Below are 19,272 nucleotides of genomic sequence, written 5' to 3'. Positions count from 1 at the left end.
ACTAACACCAGCAGTGTCCGATAATCAACAGATTCAAGTATCCTGGCCTCTCATTCAATTCATTGCTTATTTCGCCTCGTCTAGACCCGAGTCAAGGGAATTCCAACACTAGACTGTCTCTGCTTAGATGGATCCAAATGTAGGCGAAGGTTGGAGTTATCAACTGAATTCCGTTTCGTGATACGTCTGAAGACATAGGAAGCAATGACAGTCGAGGCACTGTAAGTAATATCCAAATCCATCTATTTGCGAGATCTAACATGTAACCAACGCAAGAGTTCACTATAACTTGGATTCAACTTTTTTTTATGAAGCTAGTCCATTATAGCCCGAAGGTATACAGCACCAGCATCCATTTGCACTCAAGGCTGATTCCTCGTGTCCCTCCGATAGCCCCGAGGCTTAGGACGCCTCTCAGTCAAACCGCCCGATTGCTGCAGACAATAAAAACCCATACTAGCTTCATGTTTACCCTTGTAAACGGTCCAGACACGGTTGTTGAGGTAGGAGGGGCGCTTGATAAGGGTCTTCTGACGGGCTGCAGGTGTGCTCCGTTAGTTAGTTTACATAAGCCCGCAGAAGCAAGGCGGAGCTGCAGCTCTCATAGTAACAATTAACGGTCTGTAAGGTACAGAATATCTTCAGCATCATGGCCATACCACAGAGCAACCTGCCCATCATCAGCGGTGACGACTGCGGCACATGCCGTCGCGCCATTGTGGAAGCCCACTCAGTTGCCAAGGCCCAGCCGCCCGGTTACGGCGACTGGATCGAACTTTTCCCCAGCTTTGCGCATCTCGATGCCTCGGCCGCGAGCTGCAACCTGTGCCGCATCATTCGGCAGGAGATTGTTTACAGCCTGGCTAACCTCCAGGATCTCGAGGGCTGCATCTATCCAGTGCAGGTTTGCTGGCAACTGTCGGACGCGGACTACTCACTCAGTACGCTCAAGTTTCAAGTCGTTCTGACCCATAGGGGTTGGTGCGAGGCAAGCCTAGTGACGCCGAATGATCTCACGGCTGCGGGAGAAATAATACGTGGGTATTCACTTGTCTTCTAGTAGGATTTGTCGCTGCGGAAACTGAGTAACGATGAGGCTGTTCTTGCTAACGCCTTGTATTTCCAAGCAAACTTCAAGGACGAAGCCCAATTCGATTCTGTTATTAAGACAGTCCATTGGTGGTTGCGGACCTGCAAAGATGGCCACGTATCCTGTCGACTTCCTGTTTCCGCAGCACGTCAGAGTGCAGCTGCACTGGACGATTGCTCCCCTCCTTTGCCTACGCATGTAATTGACGTGCATCCGCCACGGAGACAAAACCAAGTGCATGATCTTGAGGAACGCGTGCCATTTATACACTTGGTGGAAGGAGAAACCCGGCGGGGCGAGTACGTGACGTTGAGCTACTGCTGGGGCACATCCGGCAAGAATTTCAAAACCACAAGTTCCAACCTGGCTCAGCACCTCTCCGAGATCCCCTGGGCTAGACTTCCGCAGACGATACAGGACGCCGTCGTCGTCACCCGCAAACTCGGTGTCCGGTACCTTTGGGTCGACGCCCTGTGCATTGTCCAGGCAAGGTACAGCGGCGACGCCACGTCAGACTGGCCAGTCGAAGCGACGAGGATGGGTCAGTACTACGAAAATGCCACATGCACTCTAGCAGCCAGCAACTCTCAGGATTGCGCCGATGGGATGCTTGCCGACCGCCCGGCGCTGCGGTTTGGTCCCACTCGGGATGTGACTATCGATTTCGATGATGTCTTCCTCGGCAAGCCGGCCCAGATCCAGCTCGTCGGGCTGCGCGGTCCGCCTATCGAAGCAGCAATGGAAGAGTCCCACTTGCTCTCGAGGGGCTGGTGCGTCCAGGAGCGCGCCCTGTCGCGCCGGATGCTGTATTTTGCCCGGGATGCGCTCTTTTGGGAGTGCAATGAGCTCCGCGCCGGCGAGCATAGCCCGAGCAAGAACCTGGGATTTGTCCCGAGGCCCAAGACGCATGCCTTGTTGCACACACAGTCGTGGAGAAACGTCGTCGGCCAATGGGACCTGCTCGGCGCTGGGCTGAGAAATCTGGTTCGAGACCACCATGACACTGCTGAAGGACTGTCAGCCTCGGACGTTGAGCTAATATTGGGCCCTTCGTGGATGGGACTGATCGAGAGATACAGCGCTTGCGCATTTACAAACTACTCGGACAGGCTGGTGGCCTTGTCGTCCGTCACGGAGAAGCTGAGCCGGATGACGGGAGCTAGCAACGTGGCAGGGCACTGGCGCGAGACGTTTGGGCGCAGTCTTTCCTGGGCGGCCCTCTCGCCTACCAAGACAAGGGAAGCATGCAATGATCGTGTCTTTCCGTCCTGGGCGTGGCCATCGGTCGACTTAGGCGTGACTTTCGATGGCCTCGACGGGACGTGGCACGAAAGCATGGTGGTGGAGGACATCAGGCGAGACCCCGCAAAGGCCGACAACGTCCACGCCGGACACATACTCAGAATCAGTGGGACGTTCTGCGAAATGCCCCTGGCCCAATGGGGCCTGAGGGACTCTCACAAAGGCAGCGCCGCCATGTACACGACTTCCTCCTTTGTCGAGTCCGTAACCTGGGACCACCTGCCGGCCGCCTTCGACGCAAATAAGCTCCTAGCATGCCTCTTCATCGGCTCTGTGCGCGAGAGTGAGTACGTCTCGGACACAGTCGGCCTTGTCGTCCAGCGGACGGGGAGATTCGACGGTGGCCAAGTTGAAGAATTTGAGCGGGTCGGGTTGCTGAGGTTCGAGAACCTCGCCATCGAAAGGCTACTCGGGGCAGTGCATAGAACGATAGATATTGCTTGACCAGGAAGACAAACTATCAAGCATCATGTAATCATCGCATGTCTTTCCAGAATATTTGCGCACCCAGTAGTAGTAGTAGCAGTAGTAGTATTGTTTAACGCCAGGACAGCTTCTAGAAGGTAAATGGCGCCTATTTCTACTGTCTGAATTTGTATTTTATGTCAGGCTAAGGAGGTTGAATGTTGATTTATTTGGTGCGTTGCGTCCGTCGGTAATATGCTTTTTGCTGCAGCGATGCGCGTGGGAGCTTAAAGTCTCTCGTGGTTGCAAAAGGCATATAAGTATTGCGTTGGTTTGCGAGATGATCACACTCACAGTTTCAGCATCGCAAGGCCACAACATAGCGGCATTCACCTGAGTTAGACTCATCTACAGGATAATACAGACTAGCAAAACCCTTATATGCTAAAACGTAAGCATCCTATGAGGCTTGTCGCATGTAAGGTAGACTCCGGGGCTTCATTAACAGTATCTCACTGGGTGCGGACTCACCTCCTTATGGCAAGGCCAAAAGGGCCTATTAACATCCGCTTTTACTCCGCATTTTCCTCTGTGCTATTTTTCCCGTCTTCACCACTAAAACCATCATTTTGATTAATGCTGCGATGTCTTCAGGTGGGTTTGACCTGCTCTCTAATGCTGGCGACGGACTAAACTATTCCCTAAATTTCCTTGCATGTACTTCTTACGGATGAAAGTGATCAATGGACAAACTGGTGAGCCTCATATGGCTGAATCTGTTGTATAGTATGCGTTAAGCCTAATTATGGGCAATTGCGTTTTACTGTCCGAAGGTCCGCGGAAGATCTGCCAAAGGATCCGTGTGCAAGGCCCAGGCTGGGGTTACAGTACAGAGATAGTTGGTGTCTTGTCATTGTCATCACAGAACAACAACGCGACGGTCAATATGTGTAAGGAATTAGCCAACATCAATAACCAGCCAGGACTTGATGCTCCTCCGTCTGGGATATGTCCCACCTTGCATTCCAATCTACCTTGGTGCTCGACCTGATGATAATTATACTAAATGGCATCATTCACCGTGATATGAACTGATTCGGATTGGAATGGGGCGGGGTTCAACCCACGCGGCCCATGCAGACATGTAGACAGCAGGGCCACTTTACCCCTGACTGCATCACCATCCTGTCTTTTTCCTTAGTCATCAGCAGGTATTTAGACCTGATCAGAGCAGATTGAGCCTGATCAGACATCGGCGGACACCATCACACTAATACTCCTTTCTTTGCGTAATCTGGAGATCTTCTATGAATTCACTTGTGCGCGCGTGCGACTGTAGCGGAGGTGACCACTGAGCAACAAGGCAAACTCTCGACCCTCCCCGTACAGCCCAGAAAGTGCGATTGTCTGTTCAGGATAGGCCTGATCAGGCCTATCTCTAACAGACAATTGACACTTCTGTTGCTCTGCGGACGGGAAGTCACTCTATGGTAGGCGGAACCTAGGGTGCGTGGTAGTCGCTGGGTGTGTTGTGGTGTTTTGCATCCATCCATCCCTACTATTCCACTTCAGGATTCATGCTCTTGGCTGGCTCTTTATCATGAAGGTCGTTCAAAGACACAAATGGTACATAGTGTAAGAACCTGGCTAGCTTGAGCTCACAAATCCATAAATGGTCACCCGCACTTGCAAGATCTCACTCGTCAATTCCCTCTTCTGTCTCTTTAAACTATCTGGACCGGTTTAACGTCTCAGTCTTGCTACTTCCGGCCTTTTACATTGACCCTTTCGTTTTGTGGTTCAGGGCCACAGATCACCCGCCGCCCTACGGTCGCGGGATCTGGGGTGAGCGGAAAAGGGTGGAGCCACCGTGAATGGCTCCAAGCTTTTGCCCCCAGTCTACCCCACACCTGCCCATCCACAGCCCTTGCTTTCGGCAGCTGTGTGTACACTAAAAAAAGGGAAGCGGTAACGGAAGAACGCTGTTCCACTTCAACAACACTGAAGGGCGGGGATATCACATCTGCATGTAAAAAAAACTCATATTTCCCGTTGTGCAAATCAAACCTGTTTGCAGGCAGTTCTCTACACTCCTTGTTTATTTTATCTCTTCATTTTCATCCTCCTTTCCTTATTTCATCATGGCGGACCAAAAGCAGTCGCCATGCCGCATCCTCGTTATGGCCTCTGGCAATGGCTCCAACTTCCAGGCACTCATTGATGCCGTTGCTACAGGAAGCATCCCTAACAGCCAGATCATCCGTCTCATCGTGAACCGCGGAAAGGCGTACGCGACAACACGGGCGGACCAGGCAAGTATGGAATTCTCTTTCATGAATTTTGCCTAAAAGCTCCTGACTCTGGGTAGATATTCCCTGGGAATACTTCAACGTTATAAGCAACGGATTCTTGCCCAAGGGAGAGAAAGACGAAAAGAAAGTGGCCGAGGCGCGTCAGAAGTATGACGCTGCATTGGCTGAGAAAGTGCTCGCCGAGAAGGAGAGGCCAGCGTTGGTCGTTCTTGCCGGATGGATGCACGTCTTCTCGGGAGCCTTCTTGGAGCCTTTAGAAAAAGCTGGAATCAAAGTGATCAACTTGCACCCAGCACTGCCTGGTAAGTTCTATAGGACCAGAGCAAACCAAATGCTTACAGCTTGGATAGGCGAATTCGATGGAGCTTGCGCGATTGAGCGAGCTTTCGACGAGTTCAAAGCTGGACGACTAACACGCACTGGAATCATGGTTCACTACGTTGTCCTGAAAGTGGACAGGGGTGATCCGATTATGGTCCAAGAGATTGAGTGGAAGGGAGAGGATCTGCCCGAGCTGGAGCAGAGGATCCATTCCCACGAGCATGAATTGATCGTGAAAGCCACGGCAAAGGTTGTTGGGGAGATCCAAGCGGGGAGTGCCAACTGAAGACTTGTCTATGGCCTCGTGCAGTTGCCAGTGCCTTAAGTCGAGTTTTACACTCCTTAGCACTGACATGGAAAGCCGCGGACCCGCCTGAGTAAAGTGCGATTTTGCATGCGTGCCCATCAGGCTGTAGCAAGAAACAAGTCCCTTCGGCTGTCAGCCAAGTCAGGTTGATATACAAGTCGCCAAACTTATAGATTGGTCGAAGAAACTACATTTTTCGAGTCAATGTAAAGGAAAGGGGGCACGCGAGCAGTATAGATGCATTGAAGGGGTCGAGAACATGACTTCTCTCCGGAGTGTATATGCTAAGCGTTTTGGCCTTCTACCTTTGGCCTTTTGGCCCTTTTTCCTTTTTTTCTTCTCTCCCATTGTTTTCTTTGCGAAAAAAACAGCCTCCTTTATGGAGATGGTTCCAAGATGGGGTCCAAAGTTGCGGATGTACCGTAAACTTGACTGCGCAATACTCAGGACTGTACGTGGAATTACATCTAGAGACCCATTTCAGCTTTTGGGAAGTTTCCACCGCCCCCGTGGGCGGTTTCCCCTTGGCAAACCATGCCTTCCATTTAGAGCCCAGCATGGGCCCTGTGGCGTATCAGTTGTAGAACAATAAAATACATTATTGCCGATAGTACTCCCACCCACTCAAATCGGTCGGGTACAGAAAGCTTACCCGCCACCCATTTCCAGTGTTTAACAATAGCATGACTTCATCTTCAGCATGGAAAGCCACGGTAGCCAGCTGGATACAGCAGCTACACAGCTGATGTCTTCTGTGGGATCAATATTAGGCGTTTTATGATGTGATGATTTATCAGTACGTCGCCAAGGCTTGAATGCGCGAAATCAAGCCCAAAAGTGTAAGAATGGGTGCTAAAGTGCACCAAATGGTAGTTACATTGACAGTGCCTGATCATGCGGTGCGTAGGGAATGTTTTGAAGAGACTAATCAAGCCCTGTTTCTTTTTTTGCTTAAGACCGAAACTCTTGTTGCCGGTTACCGCTTAAACCGTCGGCCGATGAACTTCGAGAATTAATAATTTTGTTATAAATACCTGGCGGCATTTAGATCGCTAAATATAAAGGCATATCATAGTGTCTGCTAATGATGCAATGCAGGCATAAAAGTTGAAGTAAAGAAACTAGTCTGCTCAACATTCTAGAAATTACTATCTGGTATCTTGTTCAGTGTTAGCTTTTTAACGGGAGAATCAGAGGAAAGATTTTTGTTGCATCTTACTGCACTGCTTGAAGTGCCGTGCTCACATTCGTCTAAGTAAATTTCACATTATGCTGGCATCATGCTTCCTAGTCATCTAACTATATTGATTGACAATACAAATATTTATGTGAAAACTCTAGTTATTTCTAAACCTTGACCCAAAAACAACCAAAAAGAAAACCCTATGGTTCTGATTATATCCCCATGCAACAGTACTGTTGATTTTTTGAGAGGATTCTGGTTTGTGAAAGAAATTTGCTCTGGAACAGCTTGCACTGTTGAATTGTTGGGGAGACTTCAGCTCCTTCGCAGTGCCTTCCCTTACGCCTTCTTCTTCCCCTTGGGCATGCGAACAAGCCAGTAAAGGCCCAAGGAGGCAACGATGTTGACGACAATGTACACCATTCCGATGCCGAAGTCGCGCCATCTGTTGTCAAAGTTGGAGCTGATGCCCTTGAGAAAGACGTTGGTGTCGGCAAGGGAACAGAAACTGCAATCCGTCGTGGCAGAAGGGTCCTGGAGATATCCTCCCATGGCGTCCATGTATCCACTCATATATGTCTCGCAGGTTTGGTTGTCTGGCGGGTTGAAGTGAATGTACTCGTTGGAAGAGCACGTCACGAAGGAGTTCGCCAGACCCGTCGACATTAGAGCAGATATCAAGTACGTGAACGGTGACAATCTGTACATGAAAACCCAAAATCCAGGCATAGCGTCGGGGCTAGCCAAAACACCGCAGAACAGAAGGCACATCATAAACATGACGTTTGCGAGGTTGCCACCCATTTCAGCCGTGTCGGTGATGGCAATGCAGGCGTGAGCGAACGTGCAGGTAAAGATGAGGAACTGCCAGAAAAGAAGCCACATCAGGCCAGCGCGCTCGCTCTTCTGGCTTGGGTCACCGTTCTCGTAAAAGCCGACAGGATAGTAGACGCAGATGAACATGAATACAGACATGAGAGTGTTCCAAGGGATTTCGGTGACGACTTGCGAGAGCATAAAAATCTTCCAGCTGTAGGTCTTGGAGGGGCGTTCGCGAACTTCGTATAGGGAGCGTTGCGTGACGAAATGCGGCATCTGCTGTTGGACGAGTTGACCAAAGATGGTAAGGACGTTGAACATGGCGAACATCTGATTCTGCAACCCCTGGATGCTGAGAGGCGCGTTGAGAAATACGAGGCCAATGAAGAGGGCGACGGAGCAGCAAAGAATGAACTTGGAGTAGATGTAAGACGGCGTGCGCCAGTACTGCTGGAACACACGCTGAGTGACGATCAAAAACTGATCCCACAGAGGAGCGGCAAACTCGCGGTGTGCCAGCTTGACGTCGTCATCTGAAACCATTCCGCTGACTGCAGTGGACTTAAGACGTTGGAGCTCTTCCTGAACGGACTGGTACTCGGGGCTTGATTTCCATGCCTGGTGCCAATCGACTTCTGTGGTCGAGCCGGGCGCCGCGCCGATGGCAGTAAGCATCCACTCAGCAGGGTTCGCGCCAGGAGGGCATTTGGGAGCACCGTTGTTCTCGAAATATGACGTGAGGGTGTGAGAGTTTTCGCCAATATCGCCAAAGTACACTGTTCTGCCACCTTTGGCCAGGAACAGCAAACGGTCGAAGCGCTGAAACAGCATGGCAGACGGCTGATGGATGGTACACAAAATCGACTGACCGGCCTTGGAGAGCTTTTCAAGCAGGTCCAGGATTGCCCATGATGTCTGCGAATCCAAGCCGGACGTAGGCTCATCGACGAAGAGGAGCAAGGGCGGCTTGGCAGCCAGCTCGACGCCGATTGTAAGTCGTTTCCGCTGCTCGACGTTCAAACCCTCACCAAGCACGCCCACAACAGCGTCGGCGTAGTCTTGCATGTCCAAGAGCTTGATAACTTCGTCAACGTATGCGAGCTTTTCAGACTTTGGCGTGGTGGCAGGTTGGCGTAGCAAAGCACTGAACTCCAATGCCTCACGAACGGTACTCGTCTCGAGGTGAAGATCCTGTTGCTGAACGTAGCCAGTCTTTCTCTGGAAGGATTCGTCGCGGATCTTGCCATCGACTAACATTTCTCCAGTAATCACTCCCATTGAGACACGATCAGCGAGGCAGTCGAGCAAGGTTGTCTTTCCGGCACCAGAAACACCCATGAGCGCTGTAAGTGTGCCGGGTTTCACCCATCCGTCCACGTGGTCGAGAATCCTTCTAGTTTCGCTCTTAATCTTGACATCGTAGCATACGTTGCCCCAGTGGAAGACACTGGTGGAGCCTTGGATGGCACCTTCGTTTCCAGAAGAAGCCTTGCCACCCTTCTCGACAATTGTAGAAGGTCCAGACATAGAAGCTTCAGGGTCTTCCTTGCCTTTGGGAGGAGCAGTGAAGCCACGACGGAAGACGAGGACCTCTCCCTTGGACTTCTTGGCCGAGATGTACTCGGTAGCAATGAAGTATACCATGTGTAGGCCGATGGTGAAGGCGATGAGGATACCAATGTTTCTCCACTTGTGAGAGTGGAAATACTTGTACTGGGAGTTGATGTATGCGTCGCCATTGACGGTGGGTCGACCAGGCACAGCGCCAACAGTAGAGCAGGCTCTGTTAGCTAAGCTGATGTTTTCGTAACCTTCTACCATAGGGCTGGGAACGAATGCACCGCAATCAAATTCACGGTTGTGGAATTCGTTGATCATAAGCTGCGGGTATAAAGGTTAGGTCTCGTCGACTAGGTATCGTACATGCGTTTCAACTTACCGACTCAAATCCGTACGCTACAGGGTCTAGGTAGTTGATCCACCTGCACCAACCAAGCATGTAGTCGACGGGAATGACAAATCCAGTAAAGATGACAAGGGCGAGAATCAAAACCGATGCGGGGACCATGGCCTGCGACATAGTACGTGATAACGAGGCGCTGTTCGCTGTTTAGTTGGCATCCTTGGCAGCAAGATGTTAAACCACTTACATTGATCTAAACAATCCCGACATGGAAAGAACCATCAGGAAGGTCGTAAGCAAAAAGAAGAAAAAGCTGCCTGGGTCTCTGTTCAAATTTGTCATGAAATATAATATCAAGTCGTAGCAGATGGTGTTCCCGATCTTGTATGGCATGTCCACCAGGACAGAGGAGAAGGATTCGGCCGAGGCGTGATAGAAAGCATATCGTCTTTGCTTCTCAACGATGGGTCGCTGAGCGTACTGTGTGAGAATTTCGAGGGCGCTGGAGAAAGCGTTTGCGAGGATGGCGACGAAAAGAACCGCAGACCGACTGTAGAAGGAAGATGTTGTTTCCGGGAGGTTATAAAACAAGGATGACATGATGAGAGCTGTGCAAGAATTGGCGACGAGGGAAAATACTGTCAGACTAGGGTCGCCTTTGAGGAGCTTGAAGCCACGCCAGAGGCACAGTTTGACTTGTTGGCCATACGAGAGAATGAAAGGAGATTTGAGACGCTGGTTCTTCGCCTGGACCGATTGCTTCTGGTTTCTGAATGCTTCGGCATCCGGACCATCCAAGGGATGCTCGGCTTTGTACTGCTCAATCTGCTCTTTCAGAGCCTGGCACTCGCGACTAGCTTTCCAGCATGTGGCGAACTCGTCAGGCGTCCGGGGGACGCGGTTTTCCCATCCAGGACGTACTACACGCTCCGTAGGTGCCGTCATAGACGTAAGGAAGTCGGGGTCGGTCTGACGTGCGGGGCATTCAAAACCGAGGTTGATGAAGTACTGCCTGGCCTCCGTTGTCCGGCCAAAAAAGATTTGTCGCCCTTCGTAGAGAACAAGCGCCTTGTCGAACAGGTCATAAGCGCTCTGAGGTGCTTGATAAATCGAGACGGCGCAGGTCTGGCCGAAGAGTTCCGACTGAAGTCGAAGAGTCTTGCAGAACTCAACAGCGTTAGCTGAGTCGAGACCTCTGGTGGAGTTATCCCAGCACTGCAAAGGAGCGTTGGACAATGTCGCCTCGGCGATGGTCACTCGCTTACGCTCTCCTCCGGACACACCACGAACGTATTCATTACCAACACGGGTATTAACTGTGTGGCTGATACCATACATGGCCATGACAACATCGCGGAGATGATCGCAGTATTGGTTAGCCGTAACTCCGGGTGGAATGTTTCTGGGGCAGCGTGCTCGGGAAGCAAACGTAAGGGTGTCTCCCACAGAAAGCTGCGGGTAGTGAACATCAACTTCGGCTGTGTAAATGGCATCGCCAGCATGGTGCTTGTGCAGTTCCTTTGCCGATATACCCTGGTAGTTGAAGTAAGCGCGCTCGTCGGTGTAGATGCCGTTCATCTCTCCAGCGATGGTCTTGAGGAATGTTGAGCAGCCAGATCCAGGTGGTCCCAGAACGACGAGCATCTCTCCTGCCTCAACCACACCATTGAAGTCCCGTAGAATATCAATTCGGCGTTGACCTCCGGTCTTCGAAGTGAGCTTGCGAGTGAGACCCGGCAATTCAAGCCACACATTCCCGACATCCTTCTGGTAGTCCGTCTCTTGCCCATATCCGAAAACGTTCAAATCCTGGAAGGCAAATCCTGCCGTTCGATATCCAGAACCCTGCTCTTTGGTCACGTTGGCAAGGGTCTTCGCCCAAGTGCGAGCGTTGAATTTTTTCCCGTGAGGGTTGAGGGGTGATTCGGGATCATCGCCGCCGAAAAGGGCCATGTTATTTCCGTCAATGTTGACAGCAGAGTGCCGTGTGTACTCTCGGGCAAGTTCCTGCACAATAGACTGGCGGCGGTCCAACTCTGTGTCGTTGCCATCTTCGTCCGTCATCGATGCAGACGCATATCCGTCTTGCCCAAACTGAGACTTTTCATCCACTGGCTTCATAGGCGGGATTGCTTCCGCATTCTGGGCGGATATCGAGTCGTGGTCAACAAATGTCTTTTGGCTGCCGGCAGGTGATCGGCCGGTGCCAGTCACGCGAGACGTCGCGTCCGAGTTAAATGGTAGAGACATGTTGTCGCCTGTCGAATTAAGGTGTATGGTTTTATGGGAGCGGCTGGCTGATGGAGCGGCTGCAAGTATATCTTGCTATCCTGAAGATGATGACAATCTTGTTAGCTATGATTCTTCTTCATCGCATGGTGTGTCCCGATGCTTACCGATCAGCATCAACCAGGTAATCACTCAGCTTGCCAGAAACAACCGTCAAGTTGATAAACTTTGGCTGGCAAGTGAATGAAGAATAGCGAAACCCTTGCGAGGTATTTGAAGGGGAGAGGCAAGCGGAATAGGTAATCTTAAGAGTTTGGATCATCTCATGTAAACAAGGCTAGGTCTAGATTTATCAAGAGCTCTACGGAGTGTCTCACTTCCCGTATGTCCACGGCCCATAGCACACAAGGGGTCCATCTTAGGATCCGAGCAGTCAAACGCGATCCAAGACCCCGGGTCTTCCGTACGCCAAATATGCCAGATTCCGCAAATTGACGTAGAGCCATACTGGTCAAACCTGGCCTAGGTATCAAAATTCTTGCATACTACCCCGTCTGCAGCCCGCGTGTAAGTGATGACTGTGGGTCGATAGCGGCGGCTACCTTGGCGACGATCATCACGTAAGGCCCGCAACGTTGTCCAGGAGTCGGAGGTGTGGGGCGGACCCAGTATGCGGGCTTTCGGAAAGTTGATGTGCTCCGAGCGGACACCGTCGACCCCGTATTTTTTTCCCTGAAGTCCTAAGTCCCCAACCTCAAAGGCCAACTTATGTCCAGCTTAAAAACGCCAACGGTTCGTTTGATGTTTATTTTCTTGGACGTGCTGACCGCGTGCCGCACCTTATTTCCCCAGCTTCTCAGTTAGTAACCACCAACCCCTAGTCTCTGTCAAGCAGTTGCAGGGACCAAGTTTCACATTCGATACAGGCATTTACTACGGCCACACACGGTAAACTGCATGATCATAATTTACCTGCTCAACGTACAGATGCAACAAACTTTTTGTCCAAAGGCTTGAGAAATTTATGGCTCTTACCCTTCTACCCTGTCTATATTTGTCCACACTTACACAATCTAGTCTACAGCAACAAAAGAAAAGATTGTTTATCATCACTAGCAAACCCGAAAGCGAGTTCATGGCAACTGCCGCGCCAATTTTATAATCACTACTTGCATCTCAAAAGGTCTTGTCATCAGTCATCAGGACCGCCAAGCCGGCCTTGTGCCTAATCGCAACTGGTAGCTCCGGTCCGATGACTCTTCGGGGTCCGTCTGCAAGACCGCTGCTAGAACCTAGCTCTATTTGTAATCCGTACCGCTACGAACGATGCATTTGTGGAGTCTCCGACTCTTCTTTTTTGGGACAACCACCACATTTCGACATCAATGCCAGGGGTTGTCCCGCCAGAACAGATATGAAGCAACCACTCATGGCCGTTGCTGGGTTTGACCATCCGCTTTGGCTCCACGGCAGTCTCTGCAAATATGTCAGCTCCACGATGAGCTTATCACTGACACAGCCTATCGGAGCGGACAGGGTTTAGTTACGAGACACTGGATTGTCCTCATCTGCCACGTCAGCAAATCATTCTCAAAACCTACCAACGTGAAGGGGGTCAGGGGGGTCCTGATGATTTCAGGGCTGCAGTGGATGCCAATGAAGCTGGAACCTTTTCGATTGGTTCTCTCTTCACACCCTGTGTTTCTAGAACCTGCCGCCTCGGCATGTTCGCCTGTGAGGATGGCATGCCAATGGCTGCCTCCGATGACACTATTCGAATTCAGATGGGACTGCCGGGCTCCATTGCAGGTCGCAGGCCTGTCGGACACTTCCTTGCACCCGAATAAACCCTGAAAGCGTTAACTACGGGGGGTATGACGGCGTATCATCGCGGAAGCGGAAGCATCATCGCTAATCTTCTTGACCGAACGGTGTCCGACGCGGCATGCAATGCCAAGTCGTACAAACAATGTCCCGTGGGATTGGTCGGGGATACGGTTTATGTCCATTCCTCAGCCTCAAATGGCTTGTGACTCTGGCCCACTGCGAATGCAACACTTCAAAGAGATTCTTTCTGACTACATTCCCAACTACGGCAACCCTCGCTGCCTCATAACATCAACATAAATAAGAACACCCATGGGTTTTCGGCTCAGGGGTAGAACCTCCGGATTCCCAAATCGGTGGAACAGAGTTAATGGCGGAAATTCATATCTTCATTGACAGGAAGATACCGCTGACAGCTCAGTGTCACACAGGAAGACGTAAGTAATTGATGACCAATGAATGCTGTTTTATATCATTTTGGGTCTGAAGGGTAGTGAATACGCACTGTAGAACGGCAGGAGTACAACTGCGACTCTAAACTAGACCGAGAACTTGACCGCTGTCACTGTGACCATGCATCTTTTGACGAAGTCTTCAAACCTTTGAAACGAAGACACTCTCGATGCATGTGGTTTTCATCAAGATGTGTCTCGCGACTTTATTGTTTGGGCAGAATGTTCAATATGACCTGTACGCGATGGGATAATTGCAAAATTTTACATGTGAAAGATGTAAGATCAGTGGACATATCCAACAGGTTGAAGATTATGAGATTTACTCTATAAATATGAGCTGGGTGTGCTATGATTCATGTGTCAAAGGGACACTAATATTGTGAATACAGTTCTGTTTGTCACACTATAAACAGCGTTTATGGCACGTAATTGATACATCTTGTTCAACCCGATTTGTAGCTGCCTGTTTGATCGAGAGTTTGTTTTGAGCTGCTTGAGAAGACTATACAAGTTTCCTCCACCATATGGAAAAGGAGCTGTTCTATTTTATCTTCTTGTCTGTTTCTATTATATTGTTGGATTACTCAGCCAGAATACAAGGAGCTGGCCAGCACCAGCAGCCGGCCACGGCAGCGGAACCCGGAGATCCAACCTCCGGGCTGCCAATAGTGATATCTTCACTACTGCTGCTGCTGCCAACCTACCTACTCTTCTACACACAAGATATACAGAAGAATACAGTACCAGTTTGATCCTTTGATTACGTTCGATAACCACCCGTACGGGTAACCTGTGATTCCAACATATATTTTGAATCATGTCTAATAACTATTAAGACTTGCCATTTATATGCGTTTTTGGTCAATTATGAGTACTCTAAGTTGATCTTAAACTGTTATCTTCATCTCACAGCGTTGAACAAGGCGGAAGACCTGTTCAGACCTAGTATTTAAAGTGGTTTTAAGCTTACCGCATGGATACACTAGCTCTCGCATCTCGAAGAAAGCGTGTGATAATGATATCGCAACATACAACCAAACTTGAACTTCCATATGCTTTGATTATTTAACACATCCTAGTACCTTTTTTTTCTTTTTTTTTCTTTTTTGCTTTCTCGTCAGTATCCGGGCCCCATCGTTCATGGCACTCATATGTATAATATTGGTTATACAGCAACACGGCCCTTTGTTGGATGGGACTTTACAAACCCTTCCTCGCGAGTTTTTATCGCAAGGGCTGTAACGCGAATAGTATAAAAGTCTTAAAAATATGAAAGGTGGACTTTAACACTCCAATAGAAAATATAACAACAAGCTTGACATATTTGGCAGATTACGTATCACCAGAGAGAAGACCTACAATCAAGTTTGGAACATGGGCGACAATATTCATGAAGCGTCACAACCTTCTATATATAATGGTGCAAACGATAGAATAGGTTGTAGATAATACGTTAAAGAAGTGGCTTAAGAGCTACATATCATTCTCAGTAATCATAGAAATCAAGTAAAGACCCAATAAGGAGCGCTTAAAATTAAAAGTCGGTCGACGCGGAGAGTTGTTCCCACTCATCCAGAAGAGCCAGAGTATCGTTGCACTTCGCCCGAACCCCAGCAAGGCAGTCCGTACCCAGGACCAATCTAACGGGAATGTCCCGCCCCTCAGCCGAACCAGACTTGGTCATGACGTCCACCACGACTTGAGCACCCTTGACCGGATCGCCAGGCTGGTTGTTGTTGGCAACTTCCAGAAGCTTCTTGTAATCGCCCGCTGCACCCACGTTGTATACGTCCAAGGAAAGCTTGGCCGAGGTGCGGGCGCCGGCGTTGAGGAACCCTGTTCGGAAGTAGCCAGGTTCAAGAGAGCAAACTTCGACACCAAATGGTTTCATCTCTTCGCGGAAGCCTTCGGTGAGTATGCTAATGGCGGCCTTCGTGGAGCAGTAAAGTGCGACAGCCGCGCCGCCGGCCCAGCTGCCCACGCTGCCGATATTGACGACAGCACCGAAGCCTTGGGCGCGGAGGTGTGGGGCGACTGCGCGGCAGACCTTGAGGGTGCCAAAAACATTGGTGTTGAACTGATCTGAGACCTCTTGGGCACTGGCTTCCTCGATGGTACCATCGAGGATGTAGCCAGCTGAGTTGATGACGTGGGTGACCTTGCCGTGAAGGGCAAAGGCCTTGGCGACTGTATCAGCAATAGTAGCCTCGTCGGCGGTGACATCCAGGGGCAGTATATCAGCACCGGCGGAGGCAAGTTCAGAGATCTTGGCCGGGTTTCGGGCTGTCGCAATAACACGGTGGCCGCGAGAGAGGGCCTCTTTGGCGATTAGGAGACCAAAGCCTGAGGAGGCACCAGTGATGAACCAGACGGGAGAGTCCATTGCGTCGGAGGGAAGATAGAAGCCGGGATAATTAGGATTGTGTGGTGAGGTGAATGGATATCTTAATGAGTTGGGGGTCGATAATCAGTGTTGATGAGAATGATTCTCAAGTATTATGGTGTGATTGATGGCATTGCACATTACGACTTGGAGGAGGGTAGACTCATCTTTTATAGAGCACTCGCTGGAAGCCATGAATGTATGAATGTCAAGGCGAGAAGCTTGCCGCTTTCTGCTGCGTCCATTAACCCTAACGCTTACTTACATCAAGCCACTCGGCGATAGATGTTTTGGTATTCGCTCCCAGTGCTGCCAGTCAGCAATCATACACGGAGATAGGCTACAATTGGCTCTGCAACATGCAGTGCTCCCTAAAATGACATTTGGTGTGAAGATGATGCTTTAGGTAATTGGCGGTACCTTGGAACCAGCATTTTCATTGGCAAAAGACATCTGTCGATGTGATGTCATAAAGGTTGCGCATTAACGCCGAATTTTTGTGGCTGTCTGACCAGGCATCGGCGATAGGCGATGCGGTTTCTCCGTTGGAGATTAGGGAGCTTGGTTCGGCAGAAGATAGACTGGCAATTGGTTAGTTGATGTTGGGTGGTTGGATTCTTGAATACGGCTATAGGAATGACCATTCGAAGGATGCTTGGTAACATGGTAAATGACAGTCGTTTGTATCGTCATTAAAAGCGCAGTATTCACGACCCCGGAATTTCCCTAGCACGTTCCAAGCAGCGGAGCGGTGGATCTGGCTCCGTGGGTGGAGCCGTGCTCAGCATATTTCCACATCGACCACACTATGCCCCGACCGCTCGGCGGGGGTTCGTGGGACCTGAGTCGCATCGATCTCCAGGTCTTCAAGTTGACACATCCCCCTCTGTCCGAAATGGCTGTCGCAACTTGAACCTCCCCCAGCAGAAGTTGCCGCTGACTGCTAACAATTTGTCCGGACCGCGAACCGAGCAGCATGAGCCTGCTGTGTCCGACTTGCTCGCCGTCAAAATGGGCCTCTTGAACTCCCTCCCGAAGCTACCCCTCGTCGGGTCGATCCTCCTAGTCCTCTGTTCCCTCTTCACGCCCACGGCTGCGTACACCGAGCTCGGGGACGAGGCACTGCGCGCGATACCCTCCGGTGGCGAATCCTTCAACATTCAAACCGGTTCGCTGCTGGCGCCGATCCTCATCCCGCGTGTTCCTGGCACCCCGGGCTCACTTAAAGTGCAACAGCACTTTGTCGACTTCTTCCGCGCCAACCTGCCCGAATGGATCATCGAGTGGCATAATTCGACTTCCAAAACGCCCGCGACTGGAGATAAGGACATACCTTTCACGAATCTCATCTTCCGCCGCGACCCGCCATGGGCCAAGAGCGGAGGAGTCGAGTACCTTACGCTTGTCGCGCACTACGACAGCCTATACCACCCCGAGGGCTTCATTGGGGCGATTGACAGTGCCGCGCCGTGCGCTATACTTCTGCACGCAGCGCTGAGCATCGAGGACGCGCTTGTGAAGAAGTGGAAGGCCATGGAGGCATCAGGCGACGCTGGGAGCGGATTTGAGGAGGAGAAGGGAGTTCAGATCATCCTGCTTGATGGAGAGGAGGCCTGGGTGTCTTGGACTGATACGGATTCGCTCTATGGTGCTAGGTATGCTCGTCAAGTGTTTGTGCGTATGTGATCGTCTATCTAACACGGTTTAGAGCACTCGCCGAAAGCTGGGAAGCAGTGGTTCACCCCGACAGTGTGTACAAGTCGCCCCTGTCATCCATCAGTCTCTTCCTTCTCATCGACCTCCTCGGTGCTCCAAACCCTCGAATTCCCTCATATTTCCCTTCAACACACTGGGCCTACAAGAAGATGGCGAAAATCGAGCATCGTATGCGCGAACTCGACGTTCTTGAGACCAAGCCGAAGCACCCCTTCTTGACAGACAAGAACAAAAAAAAGGTGGGCTTCAACCACGGGTATGTCTTGGATGACCATGTGCCGTTCTTGGAGCGTGGCGTTGAGATCCTGCACATTATCCCGACACCATTCCCGGATGTTTGGCACAAGATGGAAGACGACGGAGAGCATCTGGACCTGCCGACCGTACGGGACTGGGCGCGTATTCTGACGGTGTTCGCTGCGGAGTGGATGGAGCTAGACGAGCATCTGCCCAAGCAAATAGAGAGCGTGGCGGATGAATCGAGCGATTTCCGGGATGAACTATGATTTTTCTGTGCTTAGACACAGCGCAATTAGACCAGATAGACTCCATTGTAGTATCATGATTGCTTCTAATTAGAAGAGTTTTTGAAACCTTGTTGGTGAGCCGATTTCTCTATTGAACGTCGATTTTAACCCAAAGCATGGCAAAGTAGCATGTAGTCGAATTCATGCTTGGCGCGACATACTGGGGCTTGGAGAAATTCCTTTCCCAGCATATGTATTCCATGATATTTTGTCAGGGTATGGTTGATTTGCGGAAAAGATTCGACACAAACAGCAAGATCATTCCGACTTTTATGTTGTTCAGTTCACCAAGCTGTTCATCAGCAATTCAGACTGCCGTGAATGACTAATGTGTACAGTGAGCAAGGCCGTGCTTGAGGTGTATGCACAGTACTAAAGGTCCCGCTGCACATGGCCCGTGCGCCAATCGGTAGTTCGTAATGGACATGAAAGCTGTCCATAAGTGAACACCGGCGATGTGAAGCTCCTGGCCAGCTAAGCTTCACCAGACAAG

The 19,272-nt window shown here is 50.4% G+C and overlaps 5 protein-coding genes across 5 annotated transcripts; 3 read left to right on the top strand and 2 right to left on the bottom strand.

The window, feature by feature from the left end:
• Positions 1–649: 649 nt before the first annotated feature.
• On the top strand, positions 650–2,836 carry EsH8_VII_000602 (HET domain-containing protein; the record flags this gene model as incomplete). Its single annotated transcript, XM_083270735.1, has 2 exons — positions 650–1,037; positions 1,128–2,836. The coding sequence occupies 2 exons, from the start codon at positions 650–652 to the stop codon at positions 2,834–2,836; spliced, it is 2,097 nt and encodes a 698-aa protein (XP_083128292.1).
• Positions 2,837–4,938: 2,102 nt separating this feature from the next.
• On the top strand, positions 4,939–5,716 carry EsH8_VII_000601 (phosphoribosylglycinamide formyltransferase; the record flags this gene model as incomplete). The annotated part of the gene is made up of 3 exons (XM_083270734.1): positions 4,939–5,113; positions 5,166–5,411; positions 5,460–5,716. The coding sequence occupies 3 exons, from the start codon at positions 4,939–4,941 to the stop codon at positions 5,714–5,716; spliced, it is 678 nt and encodes a 225-aa protein (XP_083128291.1).
• A 1,543-nt stretch (positions 5,717–7,259) lies between these two features.
• Positions 7,260–11,892, bottom strand: EsH8_VII_000600 (uncharacterized protein; the record flags this gene model as incomplete). The annotated part of the gene is made up of 3 exons (XM_083270733.1): positions 7,260–9,620; positions 9,679–9,838; positions 9,890–11,892. 3 exons carry the CDS (start codon positions 11,890–11,892, stop codon positions 7,260–7,262), a joined length of 4,524 nt encoding a protein of 1,507 aa, XP_083128290.1.
• A 3,795-nt stretch (positions 11,893–15,687) lies between these two features.
• EsH8_VII_000599 (SDR family oxidoreductase) lies at positions 15,688–16,536 on the bottom strand (the record flags this gene model as incomplete). Its single annotated transcript, XM_083270732.1, has 1 exon — positions 15,688–16,536. One exon carries the CDS (start codon positions 16,534–16,536, stop codon positions 15,688–15,690), a length of 849 nt encoding a protein of 282 aa, XP_083128289.1.
• A 1,011-nt stretch (positions 16,537–17,547) lies between these two features.
• Positions 17,548–18,758, top strand: EsH8_VII_000598 (glutaminyl-peptide cyclotransferase family protein; the record flags this gene model as incomplete). The annotated part of the gene is made up of 2 exons (XM_083270731.1): positions 17,548–18,191; positions 18,245–18,758. 2 exons carry the CDS (start codon positions 17,548–17,550, stop codon positions 18,756–18,758), a joined length of 1,158 nt encoding a protein of 385 aa, XP_083128288.1.
• Between the last annotated feature and the right edge of the window lie 514 nt (positions 18,759–19,272).

This window comes from Colletotrichum jinshuiense, chromosome 7 (assembly GCF_051148585.1).
Source record: "Colletotrichum jinshuiense chromosome 7, complete sequence".
NCBI classification, from domain to species: Eukaryota; Fungi; Ascomycota; class Sordariomycetes; order Glomerellales; family Glomerellaceae; genus Colletotrichum; species Colletotrichum jinshuiense.
Note: the sequence above shows the minus strand (reverse complement) of the source record. Positions and strands in the feature narration are given on the sequence as shown.